The 20,945-nt window shown below is 41.6% G+C and overlaps 1 protein-coding gene across 7 annotated transcripts in view; it reads right to left on the reverse strand.

The window, feature by feature from the left end:
* Positions 1–20,945, reverse strand: part of NFIX (nuclear factor I X) — a 253,028-nt gene that overhangs the window by 124,341 nt on the left and 107,742 nt on the right. For 6 of the 7 annotated variants that reach the window (XM_079959559.1, XM_079959561.1, XM_079959558.1 and 3 more), the window contains exon 3: positions 10,777–11,308. In XM_079959559.1, coding sequence (XP_079815685.1) covers positions 10,777–11,308 — 532 coding nt within the window. Of the gene's footprint in view, positions 1–10,776; positions 11,309–11,871; positions 12,690–20,945 lie in introns of those variants that run through there. The other variant, XM_079959560.1, reaches the window with a different exon arrangement.

The raw sequence follows: 20,945 nt of genomic DNA on the forward strand, positions 1-20,945 counted from the left end.
CCATGGCATGTCCCCAATGCCCACTGATTTCAAAAGTCTGACTTCACATTCTGCAAGTCTGACTTCACATTCTGAGAATAGGTAGCTAACCTGTAGCTCTCCTGATGTTGTTGGATATCAACTCCCATTAGCTGCAGCTGATGATGGGAGTTGTGCTCCCACAAAACCTGCAAGGCCACAAGTTAGGCACCCCTGTTCTAAGATTTCAGATCTTCCAGGGGGTTAAACTGTTGACTACCTTGGTCCCATAAGATAAGGTGAGCTAGACAGTCAAATAAATTAGAAAAATAAATGTTAACAATGGCTGTTTTAAGACAAGCAAAACGGTGATAAACTGACTAATCAATTAGCTGCTTTTTTAGGATTTGTATTGTTGCTTTAGTTGTGAAATGTTCGAGACCCCACCCTTCCTCCCTAAGCCCTAAATCCCAGATTTCAGACAGATGTATTCTAGGAGGATATTGGAGGGTGGAGCAACAACACAGCTGCTATCACCCTCCTTCCTCCAAACCATACAACCCACAGACAAAGGCAGCAAGAACTGCTCTCTTTCCTAAAAGCATTCTCCTCTTCCCCTTGACCCGCCTGCCAAATCACTGAAATGGGGAGGCCATGAGACAGAGCCTGTGCATGGATGTTTGCAAGTTATCCTGTCCTGACCCTGGATGGAACTGGTGAAGCAGAGAGGAAGCAGGAAGGAAGAGACATAGTCACTCCCTGACCCCATATCCCCTCTCCCCCACCCACCCTCATCGCCAAAGGGCCAAATTCCACCCTGTGAGGATGGAATAATGTCCCTAAATGGGAGGCCCCATCATGTCTTGGTACAGTGGCTCTACTGAGATCAGCTCACACATAGCCAGTCTTCCTCCTCCCTTGGAAAATGAAGCAAACAAGAACTAAAATAAGGCTTTTGTGGCATTCTGTTGACATGATTGGATCCAGTGAAAGGACCTTTCAAATGAGATTCCTACGCAGAGAAACAAAGTGAAAAATCACTGGGCATCAGGCTTTGAGAGTTTTCACACCAGATTTTTTTTTAGATTTGACCCTGCCCAGTGCCGAAAATCCCAAATAACTTCCAATTCCTAGCACAGGTGCGGGGAAGATTTGACCCTCCTGATGCTGCTGAACTGCAAACTCCCTTCAGCCCCAGCCAGTATGGCCAATGGCCAGTGATGGTGAGAACAAGCTACTCCTCCCATGTGCCAAAGGTTTAAATGACTCCATGGCCGCCATGTGCTCTGCTTTTTAACAAAGCTGGTACTGGTCTAGATGCCTCTCCATATAATGGTTACTTGTGAAATTAAGTTTATGCAGGAATATAAACCACATGTGAGTAAGGTATCTGTGTGTGCCTTACTTTACAGAGAATAATCTTCCTTTTGAAGGGCTGTCAGAGGACAGCCCTCTTGGGGTACCTTCTAACCCAATGATTCAATATTTGAAGGTGCATCTGGTTCCAAGTCCTATTTAAAGACAGAGAACCCCAAGAAGGGAGAGGAGGGGCCTTGAGCTGGCCCTTCAACAGTCAGCACCTAGACAACAGATTGAGAGGGCAAACAGGTCACCCACTAAGGTGAAATGCCTTGTATTTCTATTTAAATTATAGTAATTATTTCTAAATGTGCATCTGTGCATATAAATTAGCATGTGCAAATTTTATACAAACCTGGGTCCTCTTTTTTTTGGTGAAGAATTACCATTTCAGCAGCAAATTGTAATATGAGCCAAGTTAAGACACTCAGCACACATTAAATTGAGGGTTTTTTGTGAGTGAAAGAGGCTACCTCCCTGCACCCCCACCCCCATGGTCCAGTTTGCTGAAACCTTTGGAGGTTTGGAATACATAAAGGAGGTGCACGATGATCAGGTAACACTGTGTGTGGCAAAAGAAAAGCCCACTCTACAGGTGGAACTACAGTTCCTTTGATGTAGAAAGTGTGGGAAAAGAGTGTGATATGTTTAACTCCAGGGAAACAATCAATTCACATATGCCATTTGTAGCACTTTAGCTGATGACTTTTATATTTTGAAATACTGGTTTTGTATGGTCACTTGTTAGCCACCCTGAATTCCTTGGAAATTCCTAAGAAATGAGATATTCATTTTTAAGGACTAACAATAACACAATTGGCATGAATATGAGAAAAAGACAGAAATGAAATTTTAAAGACGCTTGCATTCAGCTTTTAAATCAATTGATAGTTATGAAGGAATAGAGATTTGCCATCATATTTCAACTCCCTCCCCTCAACCACTCTGCAAAGAGGTTCACACTTAAATTCCTGGAGAGAAAAGCAATCTTCAGAGCAAGGTGGAAAATGACATTAAGTCCACATTTACACCATGCATTTAAAGCACCATAAAACCACTATAAACAGTCAGGGCTCCCTGAAAGGAGTTCTGGGCTGCAGTTTGTTAAGGATGCTTAAGTGTGCTAGAAAACCCCTATTCCCCTCACAGAGCTACAATTCTCAGAGAGGTTTAATAATCAAGTAATCACAGGGAACTCTGGGAAATGCAGCTCTGAGAGGGAAATAGGGGTCTCGTAACAGCTCTCAGCACCCTCAAGAAACTGAAGCTCCTAGAATTCTTTGGGGGAAGCCATGACCATTTAAACTGGCATCATATAGGAGGTAAACGTGGCCTAAGAACCAGGAAAGTTCCTGATCTGCAATACCCTGCCCCTGTTTACCATGGGCGACATCTTGTGCCTGATGCCAGCCACGGCTAACAGGGTGGAAGTTCACAAGCCTCAACCTGATGTCATGCATGATTCCTGGAAGGAGGCATACAAGGCAGGTGCAGCATCTCCAGGCACTGGCACTGGGGAGAGGAGGTGGGGCAGAGAAAAATCTGTCCAGAGCGTGGGGGATGGGAAAGATGCCCAGATAACTTAGCTGAATCTTTCTTCCTCTGCCTACTGCCAAAGTAGAAAGCAACTTATTGCACCTGGGGGACTCTCAATTAGTTCATCATGGGTGGAGTTTTTCAAAACAGATAACTGAACTAGGAGTGAGAATTCTGTTTAACCTAATACTGCTTAACATACTATCCAAGGATCTCAAAGGTGAGCAAGGAGATTCACGGTGAGCCAACAGCCTTGCTGAGTTGGGAAAAGAGCCAGCATTATGCATGGAAATCATACATGCCAACATTCTAACACAGACTTTCTCAAGTGATGCTGGTAAAAAAAATAATTTTAAAAAATATTCGTCTTAACCTCACTTTCTCAGCTAAGCACCATGCACTTCAGTATACACTCATATTTCTCCTCTGGTTCAGTAACCCCCTTTCTTTCCCAGAACCTAATCTAAGAGCACCTTTTATCCCTTGTCTGGCTACTGCTTTATGCACCTCTTTGCTTGTGTACAGTCAGGAGCTTAGGGGGTGGTATTGTGGAGCTTTCCACTTCACAATGGTCTGCAGAAAAACTAGTCTGCAAGCTTCAGAGCAATACCAGATTAAATTCAAAACAATTCCCTGCTTAACAAACTGTACTACTGCAAGTGACATAGGTACCTTTTGGCATGACTATCATAGGTGAATGTAAATTGCACGTGATGATATGTGCTTCTGATATTGGCACCTGAACCAATGGCTTCAAGTTACATGAAAGGAGATTCCAACTAATCATCAAGAAGAACTTTCTGACAGTAAGAGATGTTTGACAATGGAACTGATTCCCTTGGAAGATGATGGACTCGCCTACACTGGAGGTTTTTAAGCAGAGCTTGGATGGCCATCTGTCATTGATGCTTTAGTTCAGATTCCTACATTGAATGGGGTTGGACTAGATGACCCTCTGAATCCCTTCCAACTGTATAATTCTATGAATCTCATACAAGTAGCAAGAGAGTAAATTGCACTTTCCATCATACCTTCCGGAGATCCAGTCCCTTGGTTAAACAAGAAAGCAGGCAATAATCATATTGAACAGTACAGGACAAGTACATGGGCCAAAATGTGGGCTCTGGCATGCCCAAATTATATCTGATAGTTTTACTGCATATCTTGTTCCATGCGCTGGACTCTTTTAAAATGCCCTTCTCACATAGGACTCCATTATTAAAAGAAGAACACAGCATTTCATCCTAATTTAAAGGACAGACGGAATGCTCAGTGCATAATGTAGCCTTGCTACCATTCCCCCAAATTCATTACATGTGGAGTAAATAATGCATTATTGCCTTGGCTCAAAATATGCCAGACTATCTTGCAAAGTCTGAAATGCTGGGGTAGATCCCTTTGAACAGAGAAGACCGTGGGCAGGCTGCCTATCTTAAGAAGCTGGTTACTGTGGGCAAACAACAGATAACTGCTGCAGTGTTGTGGCTGAGAAAGAGCCGCATCTGAGAGGCTGCTGGTCCAAGTGTAAGCTCACCTGAAGGCTTAGCCTATATCAGCCTCAGTCCTCTGTAAAGAGGGTATGTGAAGCGCTGCAAACAGTGTTTATGTACAGTAAGAAGTTCTATTACTATCTGGCATGTGAAAGTCATTACCCACCTCCTTTTGCAATATGGGTAAAGGGGTGAAGGATCCAAGGATACCCGGAACTCTTCCGAAAGCACTTCAAGAGGACATGCCTAACCAATACAGCTCCTCAGTGCTGTGATATACCTCCTACCGTATATCAAATGGAATGGCTAAGGCTCACAGGCTGGCAAAAGTTGAAAAATGTGCTTAGTGTGTCCTTTCTAGAATCTCAGTCAAGCAAGCAGACACATGCAAATCCTTCCTATACGATGACACATTGTTCTATTGCATATGTGACCCACCTTGGCTCCATGTCAGGTGGGACTTAAATGAATAATAAATTCATCAATAATGCAACCCGAGGGAGAAAAGCAAAAGAGGAAAGGATAGGCAGCCTTTATGCTGTGCACTCTTCATACGGCGCCAATACTGGACATTGGAAAGAGGTCACTTCGCCTTTTGCACCCCAAAACCACTCCATAACCTGAAAGTGTTTGATATCAAAGGGATGTCCAGGGAGAAATCTGGCCATATTGATGGACAGCCCTTGATCAGATGACAAGAGCAGAGAATAAATGAAAGTGCCAAGTGGCAGGAGCAAGGGGATACATGGTGGAAGTTGCAAACAGGGAGGGTTGCCAGACTTTGGATCTAGTAAAAGCACCTTCCTGTTTGCAAAGCATGCTTCTACCAAAGGAGGCTGAGTTAGCTGTTGCATAGTCAGTGTCATTTACTAGACAGCTAATAACAAATGCTCCTAATGTGGCAATATAGAAGAGGCCTTTAGCAAGTAAATAATCACAAGCCATAGCTCTTTGCCTACCTTCACCAAAGGAAATAATAATATAACCAAACAAAAAAACCTCACACAAATATACACCCCTAAGAAGAAACAGTTCTTCTTTTTAAGTATTCTGAATCTAGAGATCTATCAGGGTTCGAATCCCCACTCAGCAATGAAGCTCACTGGGTGACTTTGGGCCAATCATTGCCTCTTAGCCTAACCTCCCTCACAGGGTTGTTGTGGAGATTTGAGCTCCTTAAATGCAATGCAATGCAATGCAACGCAATGCAATGCAATGCAATGCAATGCAACACAGTACAATAAAATAAAATAAAATAAAATAAAATAAAATAAAATAAAATAAAATAAAATAAAATAAAATAAAATAAAATAAAATAAAATAAAATAAAATAAAATAAAATAAAATAAAATAAAATAAAATAAACAATACAGAAGTTTTCTATTCAGCTTTGCAGAGCTGTCATTTACTGCCATGCATATGTTTGTATGAGTCCATCCCAGTGGATAGTATTTGATCAAACGGGTTTTGCAGGTTTTCAAGGGCTTCGACCTGTACCCCGGGAAAGCTTCAAGCTCCCAGAAGTCAGACTGACAAAGTTGCAAGAGAATCATAGAATTGTAAAATTAGAAGGGACCCCAAGGGTTATCTAGCCCAAGCCCCTGCAATGCAGGAATCTCAGCTAAGGTATTGTGACAGGTGGCCATCCAACCTCTGCTGAAAAAAATCTCCAAGGAAGGAGAATCCACCACCTTCCAAGAAAGTCTGCTCCACTGTCAAACAGCTCTTCCTAATGTTTAGTTGGAATCTCCTTTTGTGTAACTTGAAGCCATTGGTTCAGGTCCTACCCTCCGGAGCAGGAGAACAAGCTTGCTCCATCTTCCATGGAACAGCCTTGTAGATATTTGAAGATGGCTATCATGACTCCTCTCGGTCTCCTTGTCTCCAGACTAAACATACCCAATTCCCTCAACCGTTCTCATAAGGCTGTTTCCAGACCCTTGATCATCTTGGTCACCCTCTTCTGCACAGGTTCCAGAGAGGGAGACCGTTCCGCTGTTTAACAGCTCTTACTGAACCTATGGATGAGTGAACATACTGCTGTGATTGTTATAAGCACCTATAAGATCATCCCTGTGGCGACTCATACCTTTGGAACAGTTTTAAAGGGGGTTTTTTAATTAAAAAAATATTTTAGCAAGTGAAATAAAACATACTCAATTGTATCTTCCATTTAGCTCTTTAAGAAGTGCAAAGTTTCCCACAGAAGTAAAATTACCTTAATCAAAAAGGAAGTGCAATCAGTTATAGTAAAATGCATTATTTCACTGACTTGTGCAGTTCGTATCAAGAATCAGAAAACGGATTGAACAGGATTCCACAAACCCCTTTATGGGAATGATATCCCCTTGCCCTGTCCATTCTGTTTGCACATTTATCAGGCTTCCAATGCAGGATCAGGACTAGTGCACAAGTAATGGTAAGGGGGTGCTCAACTAGATGTGGCACAGAAGATGTGCGATCAGGATCTCCTGTGGCTTCTTTAAAATGTAACAGCAGCTGTGGGAGGGCCCTGAGTTGGATCGGGACCACTTTCCCCTTTTGATTCCCCCAGTTAAAATACCTCCTCCCTGTCCCCACTGCTTTTTGTTCTGTGGGGTGAAATGAAGAGATTTGCATAGAGGTTTTTCTCCAACCCCCGCAAAAGCTAGAAGCTTGCATCATTTTTACAGCTGAAATGAGACATGTTAAAGACTTGTGATGAAGTTATGACAGTTGGCATTTCTGTCAGGCTGTTATCTACACATTATTTTTCTAAAATTTCTCACTACATTTCTTAATAGGACTGAAGCTTTTGCTTAGATTGGGAGCCTATTAAGGCAGAAATTGTCATTTTTGATGTTTATAGCAATAGCTACATAGATAATACTGCCACCTTTTTAGGGTTGAACTTCTCGCCATCTTAGCAAACACGTGTTCCCAAATCCACATTTGGCAAGATAATGCAAGTGTGGATTGCTCACAGATGAGTATTTGGGGCGGCGGGGGAGGGGGGGAGAGTATGCTTTACCAATCCAGTATCCATTGAACATGCCCCAAGCCCACTCCCCAACTGGGATTTACTTCTGGATACTGGATACTGGTTTTGCAGCCTGGCTGCTGAAAAATCACTATTTAAAAAATAAAATTTAAAAACAGGTGGCAGCTGGGGAGAATCAAGGATAGACTCACAACAATTGTCTCCCCATTGGGGTATCCTTTTAATATAGAAAGGGGGGTATTAAACTTTTAGATTACTAAATAAAATTATGAGGAAGCCATTGGACTAGGAATACTGTTTTCCTCATAAAATGGTAGTGCTGCTCATAAAACCAGCAAAAATCTAGATTTGTGGCCTAGTGCATTCATTCCTGTCCTCTCCTAAGAGTGATGGCAGAAGGACAAAAGCCAGGATAAACAAAGAAGTATAGTGGAGGAAGTCCCGTTCAGGATTTATTTCGCCTGGGCTTTAATTTCTAGGCACCAGTGCAGTATGAGCTTTGAAACTCAGGTAAGCTTTAAAACTGCAGAGCACTCCTCCACTAGCCCAGGCAGTTGGGTTTTGGCAGGCACTTCTCACCCCGCAAGAACCTGTGGATGAATTCTACTTCCTGTCTAACCACCACACCTCCACTTTGCCTTCATTACTATTACTCCTGGATCTGAAATTGAAGAGCGGCAAAGCTGTAACTGTGTGACCTAGCATGCAGAATCGTGGCTTGCCAAAATAAGCTTCGGCAGCTAGTCATCATGGCAGTCCCTTCGTGAGGTTTGGGCACCCTGCTCCATGGGGTAGCCTGTGGTGCAGGGGGCAAAGGCATCTTCCAGGAAGCAGCATTTTCAGGGGGCTGGGGAAGAAGGGGCAGGGGTATGAGATTCTGCCAGCACCGTTGCGCACGCTTAACTACGACTCCAACCCATTGTTTTTCACATCCAAGTACATAAATTAAAAGGAGGCCTTATAAATGAACTTACGTTTCTTGCATAGGGTACTTCTGTTAATAAAATTTAAAAATGGGATTAACCTTTTGTGACAGATCATCACCGTCACCACCACTAGGACACTGCTGATTATTTGTTATCGATTACAGTGTAAGAACAACAACAAAAATCACTTGTATGAAGAGCTCTTCTGATATCTTTTTCTATCTTATAAGTGTGAATTTGGTTCTTCACTCTCATATGAGATTCTGTCGTTTGCCCTGTCCTTCTTCCTTACTATCTTCTACAGCGACAGAAAATATATTGCCAAATTCCTGAATGTTCAAAATATGACCCTGCAGATTTCAGATGAAAAGGAATCCTACACAGATAACCCTAACCCGAAAAATAGCCTTGGGGCTGGATCACTTTCCTGAAGGTTTCACCGTGGCAACAGCCTGTACCGCCCCACCATGTGCATGTGCATCCACATGCTCAAGAACAGAAGCATAAAATGAACACAATGGACAGTTCAGAGATCAAGTTACATTTTTTAACTGCCCAGTTGGTTGGTTTGCCAGCAGCAAGGGAAAACTGCCTTAGTCACTATAATATAAATGCCAGAGATGATCCAGCTGGCTCATCTCACAAAGTTTGCCTAGCAGTTGCATGCTCAATTCAGTATTTAAGTGGTGTTAAGTCTTTGGGACATTATGTCTCAGGTCTATATTAATAATGTAAATAATCTGGATAACTTTTTAAAACATTTGGTTTCTTTAACTTGTTTTAGCATGATTGAGTTTGCTGTCTTGTGGGTATCATTATGGGATGAAAGACAGGTTAAAAATCTAGTAAGTGAAGCAATAAACAAACAGAAAGGTGCATACTTTCTTTGACACATACGGACCTGTGTTTGTAAGTGGAATATGTGCTAGATAGTGGTATGAACATGAGGTGGGATTTTGCATGCCCATGCTCAGATTCTGCATGTTTGTGCATGTGATAAGATTATGTGGCAGGCAGAAGGAAGGAAGGGGAATATCTCTGTGATAAGAATGTGCTGTATGTAAAATTGTCTAGGAAGGTCAGCAGGGGGGGCGTCTTTACTTTAAAAATAGGAGAAAGGGAAAGGAAGAGAATTTGTAGAAAAAGGAATAGGGGAACACTGTTTGCTACTTGCCCAGCCTGGATGTGCCCTGAGCTGTGCAGAATAGATGATAAAAGTGTGCCAGAAATGCCATCCGCAGGCGCTGTGGTGAACCTCCTGACATTGTCCAGAGGCTGCTGTACACATACTGGGTGGGCACATTCTAAAAAAGGAGAAAAGACTCCTCTAAAAAAGGAGAAAAGACTCCTGACAATGTTATTAGACTGAAATTAAAGAAACACAAACTGTGCTGGGATACATGAGGTGGCAAAGATAAGACTACTGAATTTAACATAGCCGAGATTTGCAGTTATTCTATATAGGGAAGGAAATGTGCAACTGGCAAAGAACTGGCAAAGAAGAAAACAAGCCTGATATGGGGCCTCTTACAACTCAGACGAAAATAAAGGAAAAAAGAAGCGAGAAATAAGGGAGTAACAATAGAAGAAGGAAGGAGAAATGTTTTTGGCTAAATTCATTTTCCTTAGAACTTGGTGCAGCAAAAGGTTAACACACCATCACCCGGCTGCCAGCCCATTCAGATTTCAAAGTCTGTAGCAAATAGAGTGTACCTGGGGCAGAGGATAAAAATTAACCAGTATTTTTTTAAGCTGGAAAGAAAACAAAATAAAAAGAGAGCCAAAAATATATATATAAGAAAACAAAATTAAATAAGAACATGTGTGCACAAACGTGCAGGCAGCGAGGGGGGGGGGGGGAGTGTTGAAGAAGAAGAAAAAGAGGCCACAGAAACAAAAGAAAAAGGGTTCTAAAATTCTCTTCCATAATCCCTTTCCCCTGAGAACCTTGTTCTTATGTGGGACAGCAGATGTGGAAAATTCAGTTTTATTGCTCTAAAGCTGCTGTACAACGCATAAAAATGTCCAGGAGTGTCTGTTTGTATGTTTGTAGTTTGCATGCCGTGGGCACATCGATATGCTAAATCAAGCCAACAAAAGAAATTGGGGTGGGGGGAGGGGAATCAAGCAAAGGAAACAAAAGCCTCACCTCAAGATAAGCACATTTCTTAATTCCAAATTCTAATAAAATTGAACTCCTGTTCTCTCAAATAATATGTCATTTACATAAATATTCTTATTCTGTACCACCCAGCCTGCGGGAAAAGGGGTTTTCTTCAGCCTGGGAAAGTTACAGACATCGCAGGTAGGAGAGAAACAGGAAGTCAAGAAAGGCCACAGTAACTTTTTTCGAACTACTAAGTACAGTGGGGTCATCCCAGTGCATTTCCGAAGTTAGCAATTTGTTGATTATGGATGAAAGGAAACACATACATAGGAAAACACACACTTTGGGAGGGAAGCAACCATTTTAAAAATTAAAACACAAAATATAAAAACAGTGAGTGGTGTTGTTTGCATGACCTACCAGGAGTGTGAACAAAATACGCCAAGTAAAGATCCAGTTCTTTAATTGTGACTCCAATGTGGTGTGGCTGGACGCAAAGGCCCGGGTTTGAGCACTGCGGCGACTTGTATAGCCGCTCCCCGTCAGTACTTTCAAGAGGGATCCCTTTGAACAAGATGACCATAACTAGGTCCAGCCTCCAAACCTTGTCAGCCTGCCTCAGGCAGTCAATCCTGCGGATTTTGCCCTTCTGATCTGGGTTGGAGAGGACACAGCACGGTGCTTTCTTGCCCGTGATGGTCAAGACGAAGTCCTCGCGAAATTCCGGGCGGATGTCCTTGCGTAGCTTGGCCAGCAGCCGGGATGCCCATTTCTGCTTGATCTCAGGCTTTTCACCAAGTAATTCGTCCTTCACAGCGCGCTCCTCATCCTTCGACATCCGCTTCTCATGCTTCTTAAAGTACTTTCGTTTCCGAGCTTGCAGGTTGAACCATGTGTAAGAAAACGCACGGACATGAGGAAGAAGAGCTTCAATGAAGGGGTGGAATTCATCCTGGGGAGAAAGGGCGAGAATAAAGGGTGCAAAACAAAAGAAGGGGGGAAAACATTAGAATAAGAAAATAGGGAAGGGAGAAGAATCACCCTTAAAGCTGAAATTTGTATGTTAAATTATATATATATATATGTATACACAAACCAACAAAAATTAAGGGAAAAAATATGCAAGCCCAGAATACGATCCAACCCAGCAACAAGATAAAACACAACAGTAGAACAGGGATGCCAAGCAGGTATGTTGGGAGCGTGGAGGATTAACACTGTTTCCAGAATACCACCAGAAGATAAATTTGGAGGTTGAAAAAAAAATCAAGATAAGTTAATTGAATTAAAATTTGACTACCTTTAAAAATAAAAGTAATAAAGTTTGTTTGGAAATGTTGCAATTAAAGACAAAATTGGCTATGATCTCCCTTGCATGATACAATGCTCAGGATAATTTATATATACTCGATCAATTATTTCAGGAGGCTTTCTGACTTTATTTTTTAAGTAAAGATTTCCCTAAAGCTAAAAACATCCAATAGAGAGGGGAAAGTCAAAAATGGAAATAATTACCATTGCTCTGGCTCATCCCGGCGAAGCTAAGCCCCCGATTCAGAAATTCTGGGCTCAGAATTGCAGAGTGTGGAAGGGGGGTGCTATTGGGGCTGTGAGGTGGAAGAGGGAGGAGGGGAGAACAAGGAGGAAAGTAAAAAATATAAAAAGGAAGTGCACAGAAGAGTGCAGGATATTTCTTAAATTGGGTGGAAAACAATTGTTGGCTGCATTCTCCACTGCAAACTGTTAGCCAATTTTTTTTTTTTTAAAGTCTTATTTAATAAAAACAGTGGGATAGCAAAAAAGGAGGATTAAAAATTGAAGAAAGCAGGTTAGGAATGGAAACATCAGCGAAGGACAAAAATAAATCAACATCACCACACACATACACACACAAAATATGTTTTCTTTAAAAAAAAAAGCCAAATAAGGATAATAATAATAATAATAATAATAATAATAATAATAATTGGAAGGATGAAGGGAAAAAATAAAAACAGGCAGAATAACAGCAAGTGATCAGGAGGGGGAGTTGAGAGGGGGGAAAGAATCTCTCTCAGCGTTGGCAAAAATGCAAAGATGCAACTTAGATGTGGCTCCCTCCGCCTGAGAACAGGGGCGATCGCAGGTCTAGGGGAAAAGGGACAGACTCCGCTCTGGAATCAGCTGTGATCGGCTGCTGGCAAAACCCAACTGCTGGGGTATAAGGGATTTTGTTGTTGTTGTTGTTTCCCCCCTTTTTTCCTTTCCCTTTTTCCTCTTAAACTCTCTTGCTCGCTTGCTTTCTCCTTTCATGCTCAGTCCCCAACCATTTGCCTGTGCCAATGCCAGCAGAAAAAAAAGAGAGAGAGAGAGAGAGAGAGAGAGAGGAGAAGGGATCCACCTATTTGGCAAGGAGACACATCGTGGAGCAGCCAATGGCTGCATCAAAGAGAAAGGGAGGTGGAGGGGGGGGAGGTTGGCGGAGAAGGAATCAGGGAGGGGGTGGCAGAGAGAGAGAGAAAGAGAGAGAGACTGTGCAGTTAAGAGATGGAAAACAATTTGCCAAATCGACAAGTTCATATCTAATGAATAAGCAAAGTCCAGCCGCAATGAAATTTTTATTGGCCAGCAGATTTTGGCAAGGAGGTGACTGGCAAAATATTTTAAATAAATAAATATCATAGCATCCACCCACCTCTTCTCCCCCCCCCCAACCTCCAAAAAAAGACAGTCCCACAAGGCCTCAGAAAAAGCAGCTGTTCCATCTTTCTCTCTCAATCTCATTCTCTTTCCGTCCTCGCTGCCTTTCCAACTATTTGTACAAAAAAAGAGAAGAAAATCCTGAAAAATATTTCCTTCCAATTACAACTCTCTCTTTCAATATGCATGTGGTTAAGATATTGCCGCCCTACTTTTTTCTCAATTCAGGTAGCATTAATTTAAAATGCATACAGATATTATTTCTTTGCAAGTTCCTGGTATTGCTACTCCAGGCCTCAGCAAACATCTTTGCTTTCCAAAACTAGGGTTTCAGTCAGCCCTATGAAGCTTTGTGCCACTTCCTTATTTTCTGCAATTTTCACCCCGATATTTGCCAAAAAATTAATAATACATGCAGATTAGAGCAAACGGACCAGCATCACAATATGAAGTTATTCACCTAAACCAAATCCTTATTCCCTCTATTAAAATTTTATTTAAAAATGGCAATGCTTAAAATGCATTGTTTTGAAAGTTTAAATAGCTAATTTAATCTATTTCATTCCAACTTTCACTTTTTTATTGCTTATTATTGCTTCATGCCACATGCGCAACTAAAAGGACATCAGAAAACATGACTCGGGGGAGGGGGGGACTAAAATAATTAATTTTGAGGGGAAAGAATAAGTACATAAAAAAGTAAGAAAAGTACGAGGACCAGAGAAAAAGAACAGTGGTGCATAAAACAGGAAAGCAAACAGGTAATTAAAAAAGGCAAACGTGAGAAAAGCTAAATTGTAAAAATGGTAAGATTTAAAAAAGAAAAGGAATGAAGAGACGCGAGGAAAAAATAAAAGGCTTGCATTAGGGAGTAAAGAAAAGGGTGTGGCCTTGGGGTGCTTTTGCTGGACTTTTCTGAGTGCCGTCCTCAAGGAATTGGGCACAGAGAAGGCTGTGAGGCAACAATAGCCGAACTCACAGTTGCTTTATTAGAAGACAGCTCTGCTTGCTTGCTTGCTCCCTCTAATTCAGCCCATCCATGCACAAAGCGCCTTACCACCCGCAACCTCCCAATATCACAGAGCAGAGACAGAGAGGTTTGCATCAAAGAGGGTGAATTCACAGACAAATGAGGGCTCTAGTCCCACCAGAGAAAAAGAGGCCATATACGCCTCCCTGCAGCACCATCAGATACTCTGAGCACCTCTAACCCTGACTTCGCTCGCAGGGCTGCCACCCTTATTCCTGCAGCACCCTCGACAAGCCGAATGCTCCGGTGGGGTGCGCGGAGATGGCACAAAAGACAGACCTACGCCGAGCATTTGCCTACTGCCCACTGCCAGCTCTAGGCCTTGCTGCCAGCTTTCCAGCAACTAAGCAGGCAGCTAAATCAGAGCTCTCGGTTTTGTGCTCACAAATCGCAGGGTGGAGGCTTTTCCCCGCCATAACTCGTTGGCTGGAGATGGGGGGGGGGATATTACTGTTTTTCTCTCCCCCACCCCTCTCCCGCCACTTCACAAATCTGGCACAGGTCAGCCTGAGATACATTAAAAGCAGGATACGGGGCCCTCCAAACCTCTTGCCGCTCATAAATATGTTGTCTGCTTGAGAAAAACACAGGCCTCCCCACACCTCTCCATGACCTTGGCGACAAACCCCCAGAGGACTGCAGACAAAGGTGATCTGTCCGCAGCTGTGTTAGGTAATACCTGAGCCTGCCCCCTTCCCCTCCATCAGGCAGATTAAAGGTGGGTGCGCAGGCAGGCAGTTGAGGTGGAAGAGTTCCATCCCGACACAAAAGCTCGGAGATTATTTTTCTATATCTGTGTCAAGAGGGGGGAGGGTGCAAGTCGAAGCTCAAGAAAGTAGAATAAAAGAGATAAAAGGGAAAACGAACTTGTGCCCTGCTCCCCCCACTCCACTCCCCCCCAAAAAAACATTTTCGAAGTCTGCCATTGAAATTCAAAACTCATTTGAAATTCTCACTTCCTTGTTACCTGGGAATATACAGGTTCCCAGGTTGTTTTTTTAGGCCCGGGATCCATCCTTTACAAAGGACTGCATGACCTTCAAAACTTTTAAACAACTAAATCTAATGTATGTTTTTAAAGCTTTGGTGTGGGACGAAACTACAGTATAATCAGAGTCTTTACACTCTTGGAAAGCTTTTGGGGGTGGACATTGTAGCAAATTAAAATTAATTCAATTCACACTAACTTTATAGACATGTACATGAGGTGCTATGAAGACTAGACTATGAAGAACATTAGGAAGAATGAAGAAAACAGAATGAAGAGCAAAACAAAGAAAAATCACCCACTTCTGTCACTACTAACCGTAGCATTCCTTTTCTTGTGATCAGAAGTGCTCAGTGTACAAGACAGAGGTAAGAAAGTACAGCTGCTTTGTCAAGGTCAGGTGGCACTCAACAAATACAAAACTCAGGACTTGTGACAAGATGCTATATTTAAAAGCTGCAGCAGCAGCAATAACAAACAACGACAACAACAACAACATTACTCTAATTGCCTTAAGAGTTTTCTAGCCTTGATAGGCCTTTTTCACAGAACAGCAATATTTTTACACACTTTCAGGGCTGGCGAGGAAGCTGAACAGTACAATCCGATTTTCACCTAGCACCTCCAAGACAAGAAATGGACTCCTAGGGCACACCTCTTGGACTGCACATGGATTTACTGATACCCTTGAAAATATTGTCACCCCAAGCGACCACTTGGGCTGTTTGTGCACTTGGGCTGGCATAGACAGCGTCCGTTTACAATACGACGATTGTCGCAGCAGAAAAGCTCAACATGCATTGACACATGCATTGAACTAGCATATAAGATAATCAGTGTATTATGGCAGAATTGGGCATCTATGGAATTATCTGAAGTAATTTGCAAATGGAATTCCACAAAAGACAGGAAAGCCGCTGTTATATGGAACAGGTTTTAATTCCTTTTTTAAAAAAACACAACCTCATAAATGCTACAGCCGTGCTGGTTCTGCTATAGTACATAGAGGTTTGTTGAAATACCGGTGTAGGTACTTGCTATTTAAGAAAAGTAACACAGAGGGATGACAACAGAAACAATGGAAAGGTTGTCGAGCATCACCACCCATCCCTAGCGACTACAATGGGAGTGCTGAATGCCCAACACCGAAAACCAGCAATTCATTTAGGAGCATTTATTATAGGCACCTTTGAGAATGCACACTTTAGGACAGCTGTACTAGGCAAATTCACTCCATTCCAAAAAAAGCACAGCAGATTTACGGAACTTTAAAGCCCGAGTCTGAGCTTTCTAGGATTCGGCTTATAATGGGATCAAACCACCGCTCGCAATTACGATGCAAGCTTGACTCCTTTCCGTGAGACGTGTGGTCATCTGGGTTCAGTTTTCAATGCAGAAAATTATGAACCTAGGAAGGTTTACCCTCTTGCGACTTAATGAGCAAACATTATTTTAATATTTATTTTTAGCGTTTTGTAGGTTAAAACTCTGCACAAATAACCTGGAATGAATAGTATTTTAGGAAAACATCTCTTGTCTCTAAGGCAAATCAATAAATAAACAGGGGAGGGAGAAGTAGAGGCAAGTAAGAAAGATATGGAAACATCTGCCATTAGTAGAGGGGGGAAAGGGGTAGTGGGGGGAAGAAGGGAAGAAAATATGCTGATGGAAAGACAGGTTAAAGGAAGGAAGTGAGAATGAAGGGGAAGTAAAGATTTAAGAGATTCAAATGAAGAAGAAAATTTCACGGCCAAGTATGAGTCTCTCCAACTCAGAGTTTAGATGTGGGTTGCATATACCCTCTCACAAAAATACCACCATCTCTTTGTTCTCACAATATAAGGCAACTTTTCTCTCTTCATCAGTTCCAGATTCATTAACAAAGTATGATGCTAAAGTGGAGAAGTTCTTAAGAAGGTTGTCTGAGAAAGAGCTTTTTGCTCTCTTCATCTCGAAGCAAGGAATTTTTGGGGGGTGGGTAGAGACTCCCAAGTCTTGTAGAGAGCTTATGAGTTTTAATTACTTCAAGTCAAAACTTTCTAACTCTGGGCCTCCCCCCCTTTTTTTTAATGGTCTGCTCGTTTTTGGGAGTCTCTCTCCTTCTCACTTTCACTCTTCTCAGCAATAGGAGCACCGTGTAAAGCTTTCTTGGGGTTGTCATAGAAACAGTCAGTAGCACCCTGGCAAACTACATCCCTAGTGAATGAATAGCACATAAATTTCTACTCTCCACAGGGCTAGTGAGACCTGCAACATATTAGCCTGTGGCTTGCCCCTGCTGAACCCCCATCCCTGAGTGCCAAAATAATAATGCTTTGGCCAACAATGAGTCAGTAGGATTTTGTGTCCAGCTTGGCCCAGCTCCAGAGACTGTAATATGGGGTACAGAATTTGAGGGGCATGCATCTTGCCTTTCCATTATTATAAAGAGTTATGAAATACAAGATTTCGCAACACAAACTGTGATTTAAGTAGAGTTCTATAAAAACATGCCCAACCACAACTGAGATTTCAAGGAAACAAAATCCACTAGAAGCAAACAACAGCTTCAGCCGTGGGTTAGGGCAATTAGGCTCCTCCTCATCATTGCCACAAATAGACAGAAATAGACTCCCGATTATAGACTTTTAAAAAAAGATTTTCATGTTGCGCTCTTGCCTCTGACACAGATTTCCATAATCAGAATGCCAGCCCAAACCAATCCAAATGATGCATCAAATATACCCTATTTAAACCACCCCCAAAATTAGATAAAATTCATTTTCACAACCAGATGAAATATTTGTTCACTCAGATCCTCATTTTGCATATTACTGTACACAATAAAAACCTACAGATGACTATAAGTCTATGTAATAGTTATATCACTTTGATTCTCCTCTTCATTCTTCAGAGTTAACACACAGCGTCTGCCTGAAAAGTTTTTCCCTCTCTGACCTGATTTAGCACAAACAAGAGAAAACTGTGCGGCAGACTCAACGTCCTAACGAACTTGAGTTAATTAATGCTAGGAAAGAAAGAAGCTCCCTCTCAGCCTCTTGAATCATGGTTCACTAGCCTTTTCAATTTTCTATTTCCAAAAAAAAGGTGGGGGGAGGTTGCATTCAAATATTTTTCCCGTCTGAGCAGGGAAAATAAACAATACACAGAATTGGGGAGTGGGGGCAGAATTAGAGCAGCACCGGATAAATGTGTGCAGGAACACACTATTTTTTAAAAATGCTAAGTTTATTTTAATATTTCAATCTTCTACAGTAATGTGAGTTGGCAGCAGCCTAAGTGATGGAGAGGGCAGGAATAAATGAGTCAAAGGTTTTTAACTAAAGTTACAAAATGACTCCGTAATTTCACATTCAACTAAGCACTTGGAGTTAAGGGCAGAAATAGTCGGGAGCCGAGAAAATGTGTTTGTGGTTCTTTTCACATTTCTACCATTCTAAGTAACAGGGACAAAGAATAGCTGGAATTGTGACTCTCAGGTAATTAATCCAGTCCTGCCTTCTGTATGTAACCAGACCTCTATTCAACACCTGGATTTAGACTGCAAGATTGAGAGCCTCTTTGATTACAAACTTACTGAATAAAACTGCTCAGCCTTCTAGCAGAACTGGTGCCCTTTAGCTAGAAGGACTAGGCTCTCTATTCATCAGAAGTACATTTTGTAAAGACGTACTTAGGGTGCAGCTCTTGAGCACACCTATATATAGCCACGACAATTCCTACAGAATAAAGAACCAGATCTGAGACTGGTTTTAAACCAGCTGAAAGTTACAAATCATTACATGATGCCAGCACTCCAAGGACGCTACTCCAAATTCAGTGAAGACACCTTCAATTCTAAATGCTTCTGCTGGTGAAAGATACTCAAGACATTTAGATAAAATATGACTGAACCACACTGTGCTACCATAGCTGTCAATAACCAGCCTAGGCTGACATAACATTCCACCAAATCGGGTCAGGCGCAGTATGAAAGGAGAATACATCTTGTAGCACAAACCAGAGATAGCTTGCATTAGTACATTTTCTCAGCTTTATTTTTGTCATTTATTTTATGGTAGCAATTATCCTAACGAAGCAATAGGATGTTTACCAATTTCCTCCCTATTTATTGGTAATTCAAATACAGCTGATCCAAATTCACTTCCACTGTTGAAGAAGAAAGTGGCTGCCTAAGACATCTCAGTGTGTAAATATATGCCATGCAAAATTAAAGAGTTTGTTTTGCTTTTGTGGCACAATTTGGCTTGGATACAGCTACTTTTTCAAAGACCACAACCTAGAGTTGCAAATAAAGCTGAAGAAGTAGATGGGCCTCACTATATGTCTTTAGTTGTACAACCAAAAACTCATTTGGAAACCTAGGGCTTTTTATGGATATTATCCTTGATGTAAATTTTACAAGCAGCCCAAGATCTGGCCAGTTAGGACAGAATATTATTATAGTCATGCTTAGTGCTTTTTTTCTAGGGGGATACAGGGGGACAGATACCCCTAAACATTTTGTGAATCTAATTTTGGCCTCATTGAGAGGCGGTATTTCAATATGAGCAGGGGGCGGGGGAGCACTGGTCACACTAAGAAACTCTGGCTTGGGGTGGATTGAAAGCTACTGGCCCAGGCATGGCAGGTATGCCAGCACTGAGTGATCGTGGAAGGCAGGGAGCCATAGCTTTTATTGGATAGAAAGAAGATACTAGAGAATTAACTCCATCTCCTAAAGGCGTATCTAATGGAACATCCATCTTACTTGTTTCACCACGGGAATTAAGATTTTTATCAGACAAGCGCATAAAATGAAGTAGATGGCTGCACCCATCTTTGATGCTCTAGATATATGAATCAGGGGAAAAAACAATGCATATGATTTACACATAACATTTTACAAACATCTGTGATGACTTACACTCTGACGGTGGACAGATAGTTAGTTATTCCTCTGGAACAACAGGAACCATTTCCCTCTAACTGTTATCAGTGAGTGAGCCTTTATTTCATACTAGAATAATCTTAGTTATATAGTTGATAGTTGGATCAAATATCATTTACTGATGGATTTGGATTTTTAACTAACCTTACTACAGACTCTGAGCATATTCAAGCTACTGTATATACAGTATAAACATACAAAACAGAAACCAAATTAAAATTAAGCAGAATAGCACCAATTCCACAATCTATTTTCTTCTTTCACTTCACCCTCTCCTTGTCATGTTTCTCTGTTTACAAAAATGGCATACCACCCTCCCAGCCAACTTTGGATCTCTCACCAAGCATTGCCCAAGTAATCTCCAAACAGTGGTAGCTAGTTTTTAAGCAGTGCCTAGAAAGGTAGAGAAAGAACTGTCCCAGCTGAATGCACTCAAGTCTTGCATCCCTAAAAGGAAGAAGCCTTTCACACAGACTTCCTAATTTTTAATCACACTTAATTTCTAATCACTTTATCAATATAAGAATGAGCCCATATAAGAATGAGCATCAGGTTTGTCAGCCCCATTCCTCTCCTCCCACTCAAGTGCAGCTGCAAGAACAGAAGCTTTCACTGTGATTTTAAACTAGTCACAGTTCAGCATTACGTCTAAATCGAGACAAACTATGGAGTTATTCTTAACTATGGTTTACTCAAATAAGCCAACTTCAAACTATGGTTTATGAAGCCGCCTTGTTTCAATAAATCATCATTAAGATCAATCACACTTTAGGTTTTGGACACAACTCTAAACTGTGGTTAACTGAAAATGGAAATGAAAGCTTCGGATCTCCTCCCTGTGGCCTTCCCAAAGGAAGAATGGCGAAGAGGTGGGTATATCATTCATATAGTGATAAATCATTGGGTCTAAATACATACAGTAATTATCAATTGACAAGACAAGATAAAATCCACTTCAGTCT

The sequence above is a fragment of the Podarcis cretensis genome (genome assembly GCF_951804945.1).
Source record: "Podarcis cretensis genome assembly, chromosome: 17".
Lineage (NCBI taxonomy): Eukaryota > Metazoa > Chordata > Lepidosauria > Squamata > Lacertidae > Podarcis > Podarcis cretensis.